This window comes from Eucyclogobius newberryi, unplaced genomic scaffold (genome assembly GCF_026437365.1).
Source record: "Eucyclogobius newberryi isolate DKJ021-1_F unplaced genomic scaffold, fEucNew1.0.hap1 SCAF_7, whole genome shotgun sequence".
Taxonomy (NCBI): domain Eukaryota; kingdom Metazoa; phylum Chordata; class Actinopteri; order Gobiiformes; family Gobiidae; genus Eucyclogobius; species Eucyclogobius newberryi.
In genome coordinates, this window is record NW_027316389.1 from 1,419,491 (window position 1) to 1,436,087 (window position 16,597).

The following is a 16,597-nucleotide window of genomic DNA, read 5'->3' on the forward strand; positions in this document are numbered from 1 at the left end:
CCTGGTTTAGTCCTGGTTTAGTCCTGGTTTAGTCCTGGTTTAGTCCTGGTTCAGACCTGGTTTAGTCCTGGTTTAGTCCTGGTTTAGTCCTGGTTTAGTCCTGGTTTAGTCCTGGTTCAGACCTGGTTTAGTCCTGGTTCAGACCTGGTTCAGACCTGGTTTAGTCCTGGTTTAGACCTGGTTTAGTCCTGGTTTAGTCCTGGTTCAGTCCTGGTTTAGTCCTGGTTTAGTCCTGGTTTAGTTTTAGACCTGGTTTAGACCTGGTTAAGTCCTGGTTTAGTTTTAGACCTGGTTTAGACCTGGTTTAGACCTGGTTAAGTCCTGGTTTAGTTTTAGACCTGGTTTAGACCTGGTTTAGTCCTGGTTTAGACCTGGTTTAGTCCTGGTTTAGTCCTGGTTTAGTCCTGGTTCAGACCTGGTTTAGTCCTGGTTTAGTCCTGGTTTAGTTTTAGACCTGGTTTAGACCTGGTTTAGTTTTAGACCTGGTTTAGACCTGGTTTAGACCTGGTTTAGACCTGGTTTAGACCTGGTTTAGTCCTGGTTTAGACCTGGTTTAGTCCTGGTTCAGACCTGGTTTAGACCTGGTTTAGTCCTGGTTTAGACCTGGTTTAGTCCTGGTTCAGACCTGGTTTAGTCCTGGTTTAGTCCTGGTTTAGTTTTAGACCTGGTTTAGACCTGGTTTAGTTTTAGACCTGGTTTAGACCTGGTTTAGACCTGGTTTAGACCTGGTTTAGTCCTGGTTTAGTCCTGGTTTAGTCCTGGTTCAGTCCTGGTTTAGACCTGGTTTAGTCCTGGTTTAGTCCTGGTTTAGTCCTGGTTTAGTTTTAGACCTGGTTTAGACCTGGTTTAGTTTTAGACCTGGTTTAGACCTGGTTTAGACCTGGTTTAGACCTGGTTTAGTCCTGGTTTAGTCCTGGTTTAGTCCTGGTTCAGTCCTGGTTTAGACCTGGTTTAGTCCTGGTTTAGACCTGGTTTAGTCCTGGTTTAGACCTGGTTTAGTCCTGGTTCAGACCTGGTTTAGACCTGGTTTAGTCCTGGTTTAGTCCTGGTTTAGTCCTGGTTTAGACCTGGTTTAGTCCTGGTTCAGACCTGGTTCAGACCTGGTTTAGTCCTGGTTTAGTCCTGGTTTAGTCCTGGTTTAGTCCTGGTTCAGACCTGGTTTAGTCCTGGTTTAGACCTGGTTCAGACCTGGTTTAGACCTGGTTTAGACCTGGTTTAGTCCTGGTTTAGTCCTGGTTCAGACCTGGTTTAGTCCTGGTTTAGTCCTGGTTTAGTCCTGGTTTAGTCCTGGTTCAGACCTGGTTTAGTCCTGGTTTAGTCCTGGTTCAGACCTGGTTTAGACCTGGTTTAGTCCTGGTTTAGACCTGGTTTAGTCCTGGTTCAGACCTGGTTCAGACCTGGTTTAGACCTGGTTTAGTCCTGGTTTAGTCCTGGTTCAGACCTGGTTTAGTCCTGGTTTAGTCCTGGTTCAGACCTGGTTTAGTCCTGGTTTAGACCTGGTTTAGACCTGGTTTAGTCCTGGTTTAGTCCTGGTTTAGTCCTGGTTTAGTCCTGGTTCAGACCTGGTTTAGTCCTGGTTTAGTCCTGGTTCAGACCTGGTTTAGTCCTGGTTTAGTCCTGGTTTAGACCTGGTTTAGTCCTGGTTTAGACCTGGTTTAGTCCTGGTTCAGACCTGGTTTAGACCTGGTTAAGTCCTGGTTTAGTTTTAGACCTGGTTTAGACCTGGTTTAGACCTGGTTTAGTTTTAGACCTGGTTTAAACCTGGTTTAGACCTGGTTAAGTCCTGGTTTAGTTTTAGACCTGGTTTAGACCTGGTTTAGTCCTGGTTTAGACCTGGTTTAGACCTGGTTTAGTCCTGGTTTAGTCCTGGTTTAGTCCTGGTTCAGTCCTGGTTTAGACCTGGTTTAGTCCTGGTTTAGACCTGGTTTAGTCCTGGTTCAGACCTGGTTTAGACCTGGTTTAGTCCTGGTTTATACCTGGTTTAGTCCTGGTTTAGACCTGGTTTAGTCCTGGTTTAGTCCTGGTTCAGACCTGGTTTAGTCCTGGTTTAGACCTGGTTTAGTCCTGGTTCAGACCTGGTTTAGTCCTGGTTCAGACCTGGTTCAGACCTGGTTTAGACCTGGTTTAGTCCTGGTTTAGACCTGGTTTAGTCCTGGTTCAGACCTGGTTCAGACCTGGTTTAGACCTGGTTTAGTCCTGGTTTAGTCCTGGTTCAGACCTGGTTTAGTCCTGGTTTAGTCCTGGTTCAGACCTGGTTTAGTCCTGGTTTAGACCTGGTTTAGACCTGGTTTAGTCCTGGTTTAGTCCTGGTTTAGTCCTGGTTTAGTCCTGGTTTAGTCCTGGTTCAGACCTGGTTTAGTCCTGGTTCAGACCTGGTTTAGTCCTGGTTTAGTCCTGGTTCAGACCTGGTTTAGTCCTGGTTTAGACCTGGTTAAGTCCTGGTTTAGTTTTAGACCTGGTTTAGACCTGGTTTAGACCTGGTTTAGACCTGGTTTAGTTTTAGACCTGGTTTAGACCTGGTTTAGACCTGGTTAAGTCCTGGTTTAGTTTTAGACCTGGTTTAGACCTGGTTTAGTCCTGGTTTAGACCTGGTTTAGTCCTGGTTTAGTCCTGGTTTAGTTTTAGACCTGGTTTAGACCTGGTTTAGACCTGGTTTAGACCTGGTTTAGTCCTGGTTTAGTCCTGGTTTAGTCCTGGTTCAGTCCTGGTTTAGACCTGGTTTAGTCCTGGTTTAGACCTGGTTTAGTCCTGGTTCAGACCTGGTTTAGACCTGGTTTAGACCTGGTTTAGTCCTGGTTCAGTCCTGGTTTAGACCTGGTTTAGTCCTGGTTTAGGTTTAGACCTGGTTTAGACCTGGTTTAGTCCTGGTTTAGTCCTGGTTTAGTCCTGGTTTAGTCCTGGTTCAGACCTGGTTTAGTCCTGGTTTAGTCCTGGTTCAGACCTGGTTTAGTCCTGGTTTAGTCCTGGTTCAGACCTGGTTTAGTCCTGGTTCAGACCTGGTTTAGTCCTGGTTTAGTCCTGGTTTAGTCCTGGTTTAGTCCTGGTTCAGACCTGGTTTAGTCCTGGTTTAGTCCTGGTTTAGTCCTGGTTCAGACCTGGTTTAGTCCTGGTTCAGACCTGGTTTAGTCCTGGTTTAGTCCTGGTTCAGACCTGGTTTAGTCCTGGTTTAGTCCTGGTTCAGACCTGGTTTAGTCCTGGTTTAGTCCTGGTTTAGTCCTGGTTTAGTCCTGGTTCAGACCTGGTTTAGTCCTGGTTTAGTCCTGGTTTAGTCCTGGTTTAGTCCTGGTTTAGTCCTGGTTCAGACCTGGTTTAGTCCTGGTTTAGTCCTGGTTTAGTCCTGGTTCAGACCTGGTTTAGTCCTGGTTCAGACCTGGTTCAGACCTGGTTTAGTCCTGGTTTAGTCCTGGTTCAGTCCTGGTTTAGTCCTGGTTTAGTCCTGGTTTAGTTTTAGACCTGGATTAGACCTGGTTAAGTCCTGGTTTAGTTTTAGACCTGGTTTAGACCTGGTTTAGACCTGGTTTAGACCTGGTTTAGTTTTAGACCTGGTTTAGACCTGGTTTAGACCTGGTTAAGTCCTGGTTTAGTTTTAGACCTGGTTTAGACCTGGTTTAGTCCTGGTTTAGACCTGGTTTAGTCCTGGTTTAGTCCTGGTTTAGTCCTGGTTCAGACCTGGTTTAGTCCTGGTTTAGTCCTGGTTTAGTCCTGGTTTAGTTTTAGACCTGGTTTAGACCTGGTTTAGTTTTAGACCTGGTTTAGACCTGGTTTAGACCTGGTTAAGTCCTGGTTTAGTTTTAGACCTGGTTTAGACCTGGTTTAGTCCTGGTTTAGACCTGGTTTAGTCCTGGTTTAGTCCTGGTTTAGTCCTGGTTCAGACCTGGTTTAGTCCTGGTTTAGTCCTGGTTTAGTTTTAGACCTGGTTTAGACCTGGTTTAGACCTGGTTTAGACCTGGTTTAGTCCTGGTTTAGTCCTGGTTTAGTCCTGGTTCAGTCCTGGTTTAGACCTGGTTTAGTCCTGGTTTAGTCCTGGTTTAGTCCTGGTTTAGTTTTAGACCTGGTTTAGACCTGGTTTAGACCTGGTTTAGACCTGGTTTAGTCCTGGTTTAGTCCTGGTTTAGTCCTGGTTCAGTCCTGGTTTAGACCTGGTTTAGACCTGGTTTAGACCTGGTTTAGTCCTGGTTCAGACCTGGTTTAGACCTGGTTTAGTCCTGGTTTAGTCCTGGTTTAGTCCTGGTTTAGACCTGGTTTAGTCCTGGTTCAGACCTGGTTCAGACCTGGTTTAGTCCTGGTTTAGACCTGGTTCAGACCTGGTTTAGTCCTGGTTTAGACCTGGTTTAGTCCTGGTTCAGACCTGGTTTAGTCCTGGTTCAGACCTGGTTTAGTCCTGGTTCAGACCTGGTTCAGACCTGGTTTAGACCTGGTTTAGTCCTGGTTTAGACCTGGTTTAGTCCTGGTTCAGACCTGGTTCAGACCTGGTTTAGACCTGGTTTAGTCCTGGTTTAGTCCTGGTTCAGACCTGGTTTAGTCCTGGTTTAGTCCTGGTTCAGACCTGGTTTAGTCCTGGTTTAGACCTGGTTTAGACCTGGTTTAGTCCTGGTTTAGTCCTGGTTTAGTCCTGGTTTAGTCCTGGTTCAGACCTGGTTTAGTCCTGGTTTAGTCCTGGTTCAGACCTGGTTTAGTCCTGGTTTAGTCCTGGTTTAGACCTGGTTTAGACCTGGTTTAGTCCTGGTTTAGACCTGGTTTAGTCCTGGTTCAGACCTGGTTTAGACCTGGTTAAGTCCTGGTTTAGTCCTGGTTTAGTCCTGGTTTAGTCCTGGTTTAGACCTGGTTTAGTCCTGGTTCAGACCTGGTTCAGACCTGGTTTAGTCCTGGTTTAGTCCTGGTTTAGTCCTGGTTTAGACCTGGTTTAGTCCTGGTTCAGACCTGGTTTAGTCCTGGTTTAGACCTGGTTTAGTCCTGGTTCAGACCTGGTTCAGACCTGGTTTAGACCTGGTTTAGTCCTGGTTTAGACCTGGTTTAGTCCTGGTTCAGACCTGGTTCAGACCTGGTTTAGACCTGGTTTAGTCCTGGTTTAGTCCTGGTTCAGACCTGGTTTAGTCCTGGTTTAGTCCTGGTTCAGACCTGGTTTAGTCCTGGTTTAGTCCTGGTTTAGTCCTGGTTCAGACCTGGTTTAGTCCTGGTTCAGACCTGGTTTAGTCCTGGTTTAGTCCTGGTTTAGTCCTGGTTTAGTCCTGGTTCAGACCTGGTTTAGTCCTGGTTTAGTCCTGGTTTAGTCCTGGTTTAGTCCTGGTTTAGTCCTGGTTCAGACCTGGTTTAGTCCTGGTTCAGACCTGGTTCAGACCTGGTTTAGTCCTGGTTTAGTCCTGGTTTAGTCCTGGTTTAGTCCTGGTTTAGTCCTGGTTTAGACCTGGTTTAGTTTTAGACCTGGTTTAGACCTGGTTTAGACCTGGTTTAGACCTGGTTTAGTCCTGGTTTAGACCTGGTTTAGTCCTGGTTCAGACCTGGTTTAGACCTGGTTTAGTCCTGGTTTAGACCTGGTTTAGTCCTGGTTCAGACCTGGTTTAGACCTGGTTAAGTCCTGGTTTAGTTTTAGACCTGGTTTAGACCTGGTTTAGACCTGGTTAAGTCCTGGTTTAGTTTTAGACCTGGTTTAGACCTGGTTTAGTCCTGGTTTAGACCTGGTTTAGTCCTGGTTTAGTTTTAGACCTGGTTTAGACCTGGTTTAGTTTTAGACCTGGTTTAGACCTGGTTTAGACCTGGTTTAGACCTGGTTTAGTTTTAGACCTGGTTTAGACCTGGTTTAGTTTTAGTCCTGGTTCAGACCTGGTTTAGTCCTGGTTTAGTCCTGGTTTAGTCCTGGTTCAGACCTGGTTTAGTCCTGGTTTAGTCCTGGTTCAGACCTGGTTTAGTCCTGGTTTAGTCCTGGTTCAGACCTGGTTTAGTCCTGGTTTAGTCCTGGTTCAGACCTGGTTTAGACCTGGTTTAGTCCTGGTTTAGACCTGGTTTAGTCCTGGTTTAGACCTGGTTTAGTCCTGGTTTAGTCCTGGTTCAGACCTGGTTTAGTCCTGGTTCAGACCTGGTTTAGTCCTGGTTTAGTCCTGGTTTAGTCCTGGTTTAGTCCTGGTTTAGTCCTGGTTCAGACCTGGTTTAGTCCTGGTTTAGTCCTGGTTTAGTCCTGGTTTAGTCCTGGTTTAGTCCTGGTTCAGACCTGGTTTAGTCCTGGTTTAGTCCTGGTTTAGTCCTGGTTCAGACCTGGTTTAGTCCTGGTTCAGACCTGGTTCAGACCTGGTTTAGTCCTGGTTTAGACCTGGTTTAGTCCTGGTTTAGTCCTGGTTCAGTCCTGGTTTAGTCCTGGTTTAGTCCTGGTTTAGTTTTAGACCTGGTTTAGACCTGGTTTAGACCTGGTTTAGACCTGGTTTAGTTTTAGACCTGGTTTAGACCTGGTTTAGACCTGGTTAAGTCCTGGTTTAGTTTTAGACCTGGTTTAGACCTGGTTTAGTCCTGGTTTAGACCTGGTTTAGTCCTGGTTTAGTCCTGGTTTAGTCCTGGTTCAGACCTGGTTTAGTCCTGGTTTAGTCCTGGTTTAGTTTTAGACCTGGTTTGGACCTGGTTTAGTTTTAGACCTGGTTTAGACCTGGTTTAGACCTGGTTTAGACCTGGTTTAGACCTGGTTTAGTCCTGGTTTAGACCTGGTTTAGTCCTGGTTCAGACCTGGTTTAGACCTGGTTTAGTCCTGGTTTAGACCTGGTTTAGTCCTGGTTCAGACCTGGTTTAGACCTGGTTAAGTCCTGGTTTAGTTTTAGACCTGGTTTAGACCTGGTTTAGACCTGGTTTAGACCTGGTTTAGTTTTAGACCTGGTTTAGACCTGGTTTAGACCTGGTTAAGTCCTGGTTTAGTTTTAGACCTGGTTTAGACCTGGTTTAGTCCTGGTTTAGACCTGGTTTAGTCCTGGTTTAGTCCTGGTTTAGTCCTGGTTCAGACCTGGTTTAGTCCTGGTTTAGTCCTGGTTTAGTTTTAGACCTGGTTTAGACCTGGTTTAGTTTTAGACCTGGTTTAGACCTGGTTTAGACCTGGTTTAGACCTGGTTTAGTCCTGGTTTAGTCCTGGTTTAGTCCTGGTTCAGTCCTGGTTTAGACCTGGTTTAGTCCTGGTTTAGTCCTGGTTTAGTCCTGGTTTAGTTTTAGACCTGGTTTAGACCTGGTTTAGTTTTAGACCTGGTTTAGACCTGGTTTAGACCTGGTTTAGACCTGGTTTAGTCCTGGTTTAGTCCTGGTTTAGTCCTGGTTCAGTCCTGGTTTAGACCTGGTTTAGTCCTGGTTTAGACCTGGTTTAGTCCTGGTTCAGACCTGGTTTAGACCTGGTTTAGTCCTGGTTTAGTCCTGGTTTAGTCCTGGTTTAGACCTGGTTTAGTCCTGGTTCAGACCTGGTTCAGACCTGGTTTAGTCCTGGTTTAGTCCTGGTTTAGTCCTGGTTTAGACCTGGTTTAGTCCTGGTTCAGACCTGGTTTAGTCCTGGTTTAGACCTGGTTTAGTCCTGGTTCAGACCTGGTTCAGACCTGGTTTAGACCTGGTTTAGTCCTGGTTTAGACCTGGTTTAGTCCTGGTTCAGACCTGGTTCAGACCTGGTTTAGACCTGGTTTAGTCCTGGTTTAGTCCTGGTTCAGACCTGGTTTAGTCCTGGTTTAGTCCTGGTTCAGACCTGGTTTAGTCCTGGTTTAGACCTGGTTTAGACCTGGTTTAGTCCTGGTTTAGTCCTGGTTTAGTCCTGGTTTAGTCCTGGTTTAGTCCTGGTTCAGACCTGGTTTAGTCCTGGTTTAGTCCTGGTTCAGACCTGGTTTAGTCCTGGTTCAGACCTGGTTTAGTCCTGGTTTAGTCCTGGTTTAGTCCTGGTTTAGTCCTGGTTCAGACCTGGTTTAGTCCTGGTTTAGTCCTGGTTTAGTCCTGGTTTAGTCCTGGTTTAGTCCTGGTTCAGACCTGGTTTAGTCCTGGTTCAGACCTGGTTCAGACCTGGTTTAGTCCTGGTTTAGTCCTGGTTTAGTCCTGGTTTAGTCCTGGTTTAGTCCTGGTTTAGACCTGGTTTAGTCCTGGTTCAGACCTGGTTTAGTCCTGGTTTAGACCTGGTTTAGTCCTGGTTCAGACCTGCTTTAGTCCTGGTTCAGACCTGGTTTAGTCCTGGTTCAGACCTGGTTCAGACCTGGTTTAGACCTGGTTTAGTCCTGGTTTAGACCTGGTTTAGTCCTGGTTCAGACCTGGTTCAGACCTGGTTTAGACCTGGTTTAGTCCTGGTTTAGTCCTGGTTCAGACCTGGTTTAGTCCTGGTTTAGACCTGGTTTAGTCCTGGTTCAGACCTGGTTCAGACCTGGTTTAGACCTGGTTTAGTCCTGGTTTAGTCCTGGTTCAGACCTGGTTTAGTCCTGGTTTAGACCTGGTTTAGTCCTGGTTCAGACCTGGTTCAGACCTGGTTTAGACCTGGTTTAGTCCTGGTTTAGTCCTGGTTCAGACCTGGTTTAGTCCTGGTTTAGACCTGGTTTAGTCCTGGTTCAGACCTGGTTTCTTGTGCTGGGGTTCAGGGCCTGTCCTTCTCCAGTATCTCCAGGGAGGGCGCTGTTCTCTGCTCTCACTCTCGTCCTCGTCCTCGTCTTCGTCCTCGTCTCTGGTCCGGTCCAGGTCTGAGATGAATCCCAAGCTGGACCTTAGACCTGGTCCAGACCCGGTTGGACCAGTTTTAGTCCTGGTTTGGTCTTGGAAGCAGCAGCAGAGAGGAGGAGGAGACAGTGATGGACGGCTGATGTGGTCGCCGTGGTAACAGCACGAAGGACAGGTGATCTGGCCGTCGTCATAGTAACAGGTGGATGATTGACAGCCGCTGTGAACAGAAAAAGTGATGAGTTTGTTCAACACGAGAAGCGAAGACGAGAAAATGAAGAAGCAACTTTTTTATGGATCCTGGACCTGGGTCTGGACCTGGACCTGGGTCTGGACCTGGACCTGGGTCTGGACTGGGTCGGGACCTGGGTCTGGACCTGGACCTGGGTCTGGACTGGGTCTGGACCTGGACTTGAACCTGGGTCTGGACCTGGGTCTGGGTCTGGGTCGGGACCTGGGTCGGGACCTGGGTCTGGACCTGGGTCTGGACCTGGGTCTGGACCTGCGTCTGGACCTGGGTCTGGACCCGGGTCTGGACCTGGGTCTGGACCTGGGTCTGGACCTGGGTCTGGACCCGGGTCTGGACCTGGGTCTGGACCCGGGTCTGGACCTGGGTCTGGACCTGCGTCTGGACCTGGGTCTGGACCCGGGTCTGGACCTGGGTCTGGACCTGGGTCTGGACCTGGGTCTGGACCCGGGTCTGGACCTGGGTCTGGACCCGGGTCCGGACCGACCCGGGTCTGGACCTGGGTCCGGACCTGGGTCTGGACCCGGGTCCGGACCGACCCGGGTCTGGACCTGGGTCCGGACCTGGGTCCAGACCCGGGTCTGGACCCGGGTCTGGACCTGGGTCTGGACCCGGGTCTGGACATATGTGGGAACATAAATATAATATGTTAAGTCTACACCTCTGTCCTCGCTGCAGCGCTTTGGGCCGACACAGTGATGGACAGGTGAGGCGGTCGCCGTGGAGACAGGTGAGGCGGTCGCCGTGGAGACAGGTGAGGCGGTCGCCGTGGAGACAGGTGAGGCGGTCGCCGTGGCGACAGGTGAGGCGGTCGCCGTGGAGACAGGTGAGGCGGTCGCCGTGGAGACAGGTGAGGCGGTCGCCGTGGCGACAGGTGAGGCGGTCGTTGGTTAGACAGGTGAGGCGGTCGCCGTGGAGACAGGTGAGGCGGTCGCTGGTGAGACAGGTGAGGCGGTCGCCGTGGTAACATGCACATGGTTGACAGCAGAACTGAGGTGGCGCCAGTCGAAGAAGCTCTCGTGAGATTCTGTGGAAATGGTTCAGAGCCAGAGGACAGAGAGAAGACAGAGGACAGAGAGAGACACGACTGTCCCAGAGGAGGACACGAGAGGATGGACCTGAAAGAGAAGAACAAAAGGTGTTTTTGGTTTCACCAGGAACTCTTTGTTTCCTCTCAGTCCTTGAATGGGCCATCAGCCTCCTATTGTCCCTGTCTCTCTCTCCTCCCTGAGGACGCTCTGGGCGTGGACGTCTCCAGGGTTTTAACACACATTTGGGGGACGCTGACGCGCACATGTTTTAATGATAGAAAAGGAAGATATCCAGAATGTAGAGGCACATTTTTGTGACTTTTCTTCAATGTCACTGGGTGAAACACAGGGGGGCGTGTCCTGAGGGGCGTGTCCTGAGGGGCGTGTCCTGAGGGGCCTGTCCTGAGGGGCCTGTCCTGAGGGGCGTGTCCTGAGAAGAAGAAGAATATTCTGATGTGAAAACAATGTTTACCATTTTTCAAATATAACTATACATTTACTACCTCATGGTGCGGGCCCCTCATGTTGCGGGCCCCTCATGGTGCGGGCCCCTCATGGTGCGGGCCCCTCATGGTGCGGGCCCCTCATGGTGCGGGCCCCTGGTCACTGACAGTACTTTCATTCATTAAAGAGGATTCTCTTTGAACACAGTTTGTCTCTTTAACTCTTTCTTCATCTTTTGTCCTGCTCAGTGTTTGTGTCTTTAAGATGAAGCTGCACGACGCTCTGTGGTCCTGAACTCTAGTGTCTGACGTGTGAGAGAGCCTCTGCTGCAGTGGCTCTTTAGTCTCACTATGTGGCTCTTTAGTCTCACTATGTGGCTCTCTTTAGTCTCACTATGTGGCTCTTTAGTCTCACTATGTGGCTCTTTAGTCTCACTATGTGGCTCTTTAGTCTCACTATGTGGCTCTTTAGTCTCACTATGTGGCTCTCTTTAGTCTCACTATGTGGCTCTTTAGTCTCACTATGTGGCTCTTTAGTCTCACTATGTGGCTCTCTTTAGTCTCACTATGTGGCTCTTTAGTCTCACTAGGTGGCTCTTTAGTCTCACTATGTGGCTCTTTAGTCTCACTATGTGGCTCTCTTTAGTCTCACTATGTGGCTCTTTAGTCTCACTATGTGGCTCTCTTTAGTCTCACTATGTGGCTCTTTAGTCTCACTATGTGGCTCTTTAGTCTCACTATGTGGCTCTTTAGTCTCACTATGTGGCTCTTTTTAGTCTCACTATGTGGCTCTTTAGTCTCACTATGTGGCTCTTTAGTCTCACTATGTGGCTCTCTTTAGTCTCACTATGTGGCTCTTTAGTCTCACTATGTGGCTCTTTAGTCTCACTATGTGGCTCTCTTTAGTCTCACTATGTGGCTCTTTAGTCTCACTATGTGGCTCTTTAGTCTCACTATGTGGCTCTCTTTAGTCTCACTATGTGGCTCTTTAGTCTCACTATGTGGCTCTTTAGTCTCACTATGTGGCTCTTTAGTCTCACTATGTGGCTCTTTAGTCTCACTATGTGGCTCTCTTTAGTCTCACTATGTGGCTCTTTAGTCTCACTATGTGGCTCTTTTTAGTCTCAGTCTCACTATGTGGCTCTCTTTAGTCTCACTATGTGGCTCTTTAGTCTCACTATGTGGCTCTCTTTAGTCTCACTATGTGGCTCTCTTTAGTCTCACTATGTGGCTCTTTAGTCTCACTATGTGGCTCTTTAGTCTCACTATGTGGCTCTCTTTAGTCTCACTATGTGGCTCTTTAGTCTCACTATGTGGCTCTCTCTAGTCTCACTATGTGGCTCTTTAGTCTCACTATGTGGCTCTCTTTAGTCTCACTATGTGGCTCTTTAGTCTCACTATGTGGCTCTCTTTAGTCTCACTATATGGCTCTTTAGTCTCACTATGTGGCTCTTTAGTCTCACTATGTGGCTCTTTAGTCTCACTATGTGGCTCTCTTTAGTCTCACTATGTGGCTCTTTAGTCTCACTATGTGGCTCTTTAGTCTCACTATGTGGCTCTCTTTAGTCTCACTATGTGGCTCTTTAGTCTCACTGTGTGGCTCTTTAGTCTCACTATGTGGCTCTTTAGTCTCACTCTGTGGCTCTTTAGTCTCACTATGTGGCTCTCTTTAGTCTCACTATGTGGCTCTTTAGTCTCACTATGTGGCTCTTCAGTCTCACTATGTGGCTCTTTAGTCTCACTATGTGGCTCTTTAGTCTCACTATGTGGCTCTTTAGTCTCACTATGTGGCTCTCTTTAGTCTCACTATGTGGCTCTCTTTAGTCTCACTATGTGGCTCTTTAGTCTCACTATGTGGCTCTCTTTAGTCTCACTAGGTGGCTCTTTAGTCTCACTATGTGGCTCTTTAGTCTCACTATGTGGCTCTCTTTAGTCTCACTATGTGGCTCTTTAGTCTCACTATGTGGCTCTTTAGTCTCACTATGTGGCTCTTTTTAGTCTCACTATGTGGCTCTTTAGTCTCACTATGTGGCTCTTTAGTCTCACTATGTGGCTCTTTAGTCTCACTATGTGGCTCTCTTTAGTCTCACTATGTGGCTCTTTAGTCTCACTATGTGGCTCTTTAGTCTCACTATGTGGCTCTTTAGTCTCACTATGTGGCTCTTTTTAGTCTCACTATGTGGCTCTTTAGTCTCACTATGTGGCTCTTTAGTCTCACTATGTGGCTCTTTTAGTCTCACTATGTGGCTCTTTAGTCTCACTATGTGGCTCTCTTTAGTCTCACTATGTGGCTCTTTAGTCTCACTATGTGGCTCTTTAGTCTCACTATGTGGCTCTCTTTAGTCTCACTATGTGGCTCTTTAGTCTCACTATGTGGCTCTTTAGTCTCACTATGTGGCTCTTTAGTCTCACTATGTGGCTCTTTAGTCTCACTATGTGGCTCTTTTTAGTCTCACTATGTGGCTCTTTAGTCTCACTATGTGGCTCTCTTTAGTCTCACTATATGGCTCTTTAGTCTCACTATGTGGCTCTCTTTAGTCTCACTAGGTGGCTCTTTAGTCTCACTATGTGGCTCTTTAGTCTCACTATGTGGCTCTCTTTAGTCTCACTATGTGGCTCTTTAGTCTCACTATGTGGCTCTTTAGTCTCACCATGTGGCTCTTTAGTCTCACTATGTGAATCTTTAGTCTCACTATGTGGCTCTCTTTAGTCTCACTATGTGGCTCTTTAGTCTCACTATGTGGCTCTTCAGTCTCACCATGTGGCTCTTTAGTCTCACTATGTGGCTCTTTAGTCTCACTATGTGGCTCTCTTTAGTCTCACTATGTGGCTCTCTAGTCTCACTAGGTGGCTCTTTAGTCTCACTATGTGGCTCTTTAGTCTCACTATGTGGCTCTTTAGTCTCACTATGTGGCTCTTTTTAGTCTCACTATGTGGCTCTTTAGTCTCACTATGTGGCTCTTTAGTCTCACTATGTGGCTCTTTAGTCTCACTATGTGGCTCTTTAGTCTCACTATGTGGCTCTTTTTAGTCTCACTATGTGGCTCTTTAGTCTCACTATGTGGCTCTTTAGTCTCACTATGTGGCTCTTTTTAGTCTCACTATGTGGCTCTTTAGTCTCACTATGTGGCTCTTTAGTCTCACTATGTGGCTCTCTTTAGTCTCACTATGTGGCTCTTTAGTCTCACTATGTGGCTCTTTAGTCTCACTATGTGGCTCTCTTTAGTCTCACTATGTGGCTCTTTAGTCTCACTATGTGGCTCTCTTTAGTCTCACTATGTGGCTCTTTAGTCTCACTATGTGGCTCTTTAGTCTCACTATGTGGCTCTTTAGTCTCACTATGTGGCTCTCTTTAGTCTCACTATGTGGCTCTTTAGTCTCACTATGTGGCTCTTTAGTCTCACTATGTGGCTCTTTAGTCTCACTATGTGGCTCTTTAGTCTCACTATGTGGCTCTTTAGTCTCACTATGTGGCTCTTTAGTCTCACTATGTGGCTCTTTAGTCTCACTATGTGGCTCTTTTTAGTCTCACTATGTGGCTCTTTAGTCTCACTATGTGGCTCTCTTTAGTCTCACTATGTGGCTCTTTAGTCTCACTATGTGGCTCTTTAGTCTCACTATGTGGCTCTCTTTAGTCTCACTATGTGGCTCTTTAGTCTCACTATGTGGCTCTTTAGTCTCACTATGTGGCTCTTTAGTCTCACTATGTGGCTCTTTAGTCTCACTATGTGGCTCTTTAGTCTCACTATGTGGCTCTTTAGTCTCACTATGTGGCTCTCTTTAGTCTCACTATGTGGCTCTTTAGTCTCACTATGTGGCTCTCTTTAGTCTCACTATGTGGCTCTTTAGTCTCACTATGTGGCTCTTTAGTCTCACTATGTGGCTCTTTTAGTCTCACTATGTGGCTCTTTAGTCTCACTATGTGGCTCTTTAGTCTCACTATGTGGCTCTTTTTAGTCTCACTATGTGGCTCTTTAGTCTCACTATGTGGCTCTCTTTAGTCTCACTATGTGGCTCTTTAGTCTCACTATGTGGCTCTTTTTAGTCTCACTATGTGGCTCTTTAGTCTCACTATGTGGCTCTCTTTAGTCTCACTATGTGGCTCTTTAGTCTCACTATGTGGCTCTCTTTAGTCTCACTATGTGGCTCTTTAGTCTCACTATGTGGCTCTTTAGTCTCACTATGTGGCTCTTTTTAGTCTCACTATGTGGCTCTTTAGTCTCACTATGTGGCTCTCTTTAGTCTCACTATGTGGCTCTTTAGTCTCACTATGTGGCTCTCTTTAGTCTCACTATGTGGCTCTTTAGTCTCACTATGTGGCTCTTTAGTCTCACTATGTGGCTCTTTAGTCTCACTATGTGGCTCTCTTTAGTCTCACTATGTGGCTCTTTAGTCTCACTATGTGGCTCTCTTTAGTCTCACTATGTGGCTCTCTTTAGTCTCACTATGTGGCTCTTTAGTCTCACTATGTGGCTCTCTTTAGTCTCACTATGTGGCTCTCTTTAGTCTCACTATGTGGCTCTTTAGTCTCACTATGTGGCTCTTTAGTCTCACTATGTGGCTCTCTTTAGTCTCACTATGTGGCTCTTTAGTCTCACTATGTGGCTCTTTAGTCTCACTATGTGGCTCTTTAGTCTCACTATGTGGCTCTCTTTAGTCTCACTATGTGGCTCTCTTTAGTCTCACTATGTGGCTCTCTTTAGTCTCACTATGTGGCTCTTTAGTCTCACTATGTGGCTCTTTAGTCTCACTATGTGGCTCTCTTTAGTCTCACTATGTGGCTCTCTTTAGTCTCACTATGTGGCTCTTTAGTCTCACTATGTGGCTCTCTTTAGTCTCACTATGTGGCTCTCTTTAGTCTCACTATGTGGCTCTTTAGTCTCACTATGTGGCTCTCTTTAGTCTCACTATGTGGCTCTCTTTAGTCTCACTATGTGGCTCTCTTTAGTCTCACTATGTGGCTCTTTAGTCTCACTATGTGGCTCTCTTTAGTCTCACTATGTGGCTCTTTAGTCTCACTATGTGGCTCTTTAGTCTCACTATGTGGCTCTTTAGTCTCACTATGTGGCTCTCTTTAGTCTCACTATGTGGCTCTTTAGTCTCACTATGTGGCTCTCTTTAGTCTCACTATGTGGCTCTTTAGTCTCACTATGTGGCTCTTTAGTCTCACTATGTGGCTCTTTAGTCTCACTATGTGGCTCTTTAGTCTCACTATGTGGCTCTCTTTAGTCTCACTATGTGGCTCTTTAGTCTCACTATGTGGCTCTTCAGTCTCACCATGTGGCTCTTTAGTCTCACTATGTGGCTCTTTAGTCTCACTATGTGGCTCTCTTTAGTCTCACTATGTGGCTCTTTAGTCTCACTATGTGGCTCTCTTTAGTCTCACTATGTGGCTCTCTTTAGTCTCACTATGTGGCTCTTTAGTCTCACTATGTGGCTCTTTAGTCTCACTATGTGGCTCTTTAGTCTCACTATGTGGCTCTTTTAGTCTCACTATGTGGCTCTTTAGTCTCACTATGTGGCTCTTTAGTCTCACTATGTGGCTCTTTTTAGTCTCACTATGTGGCTCTTTAGTCTCACTATGTGGCTCTCTTTAGTCTCACTATGTGGCTCTTTAGTCTCACTATGTGGCTCTTTAGTCTCACTATGTGGCTCTCTTTAGTCTCACTATGTGGCTCTTTAGTCTCACTATGTGGCTCTTTAGTCTCACTATGTGGCTCTTTAGTCTCACTATGTGGCTCTTTAGTCTCACTATGTGGCTCTTTAGTCTCACTATGTGGCTCTCTTTAGTCTCACTATGTGGCTCTTTAGTCTCACTATGTGGCTCTCTTTAGTCTCACTATGTGGCTCTTTAGTCTCACTATGTGGCTCTTTAGTCTCACTATGTGGCTCTTTTTAGTCTCACTATGTGGCTCTTTAGTCTCACTATGTGGCTCTTTAGTCTCACTATGTGGCTCTTTTTAGTCTCACTATGTGGCTCTTTAGTCTCACTATGTGGCTCTCTTTAGTCTCACTATGTGGCTCTTTAGTCTCACTATGTGGCTCTTTTTAGTCTCACTATGTGGCTCTTTAGTCTCACTATGTGGCTCTCTTTAGTCTCACTATGTGGCTCTTTAGTCTCACTATGTGGCTCTCTTTAGTCTCACTATGTGGCTCTTTAGTCTCACTATGTGGCTCTTTAGTCTCACTATGTGGCTCTTTTTAGTCTCACTATGTGGCTCTTTAGTCTCACT

General features: G+C 46.7%; 1 protein-coding gene across 1 annotated transcript in view; it reads right to left on the minus strand.

Annotated features, from left to right (window-relative positions):
- The window catches only part of LOC140349249 (uncharacterized), a 31,855-nt gene that overhangs the window by 5,231 nt on the left and 10,027 nt on the right, over positions 1-16,597 (minus strand). Inside the window, exons 6-7 of the mRNA XM_072435524.1 lie at positions 9,552-10,008; positions 8,544-8,863 (exon numbers count right to left, since the gene is read on the minus strand). Coding sequence (XP_072291625.1) covers positions 8,544-8,863; positions 9,552-10,008 — 777 coding nt within the window. The remainder of the gene's footprint in view (positions 1-8,543; positions 8,864-9,551; positions 10,009-16,597) is intronic.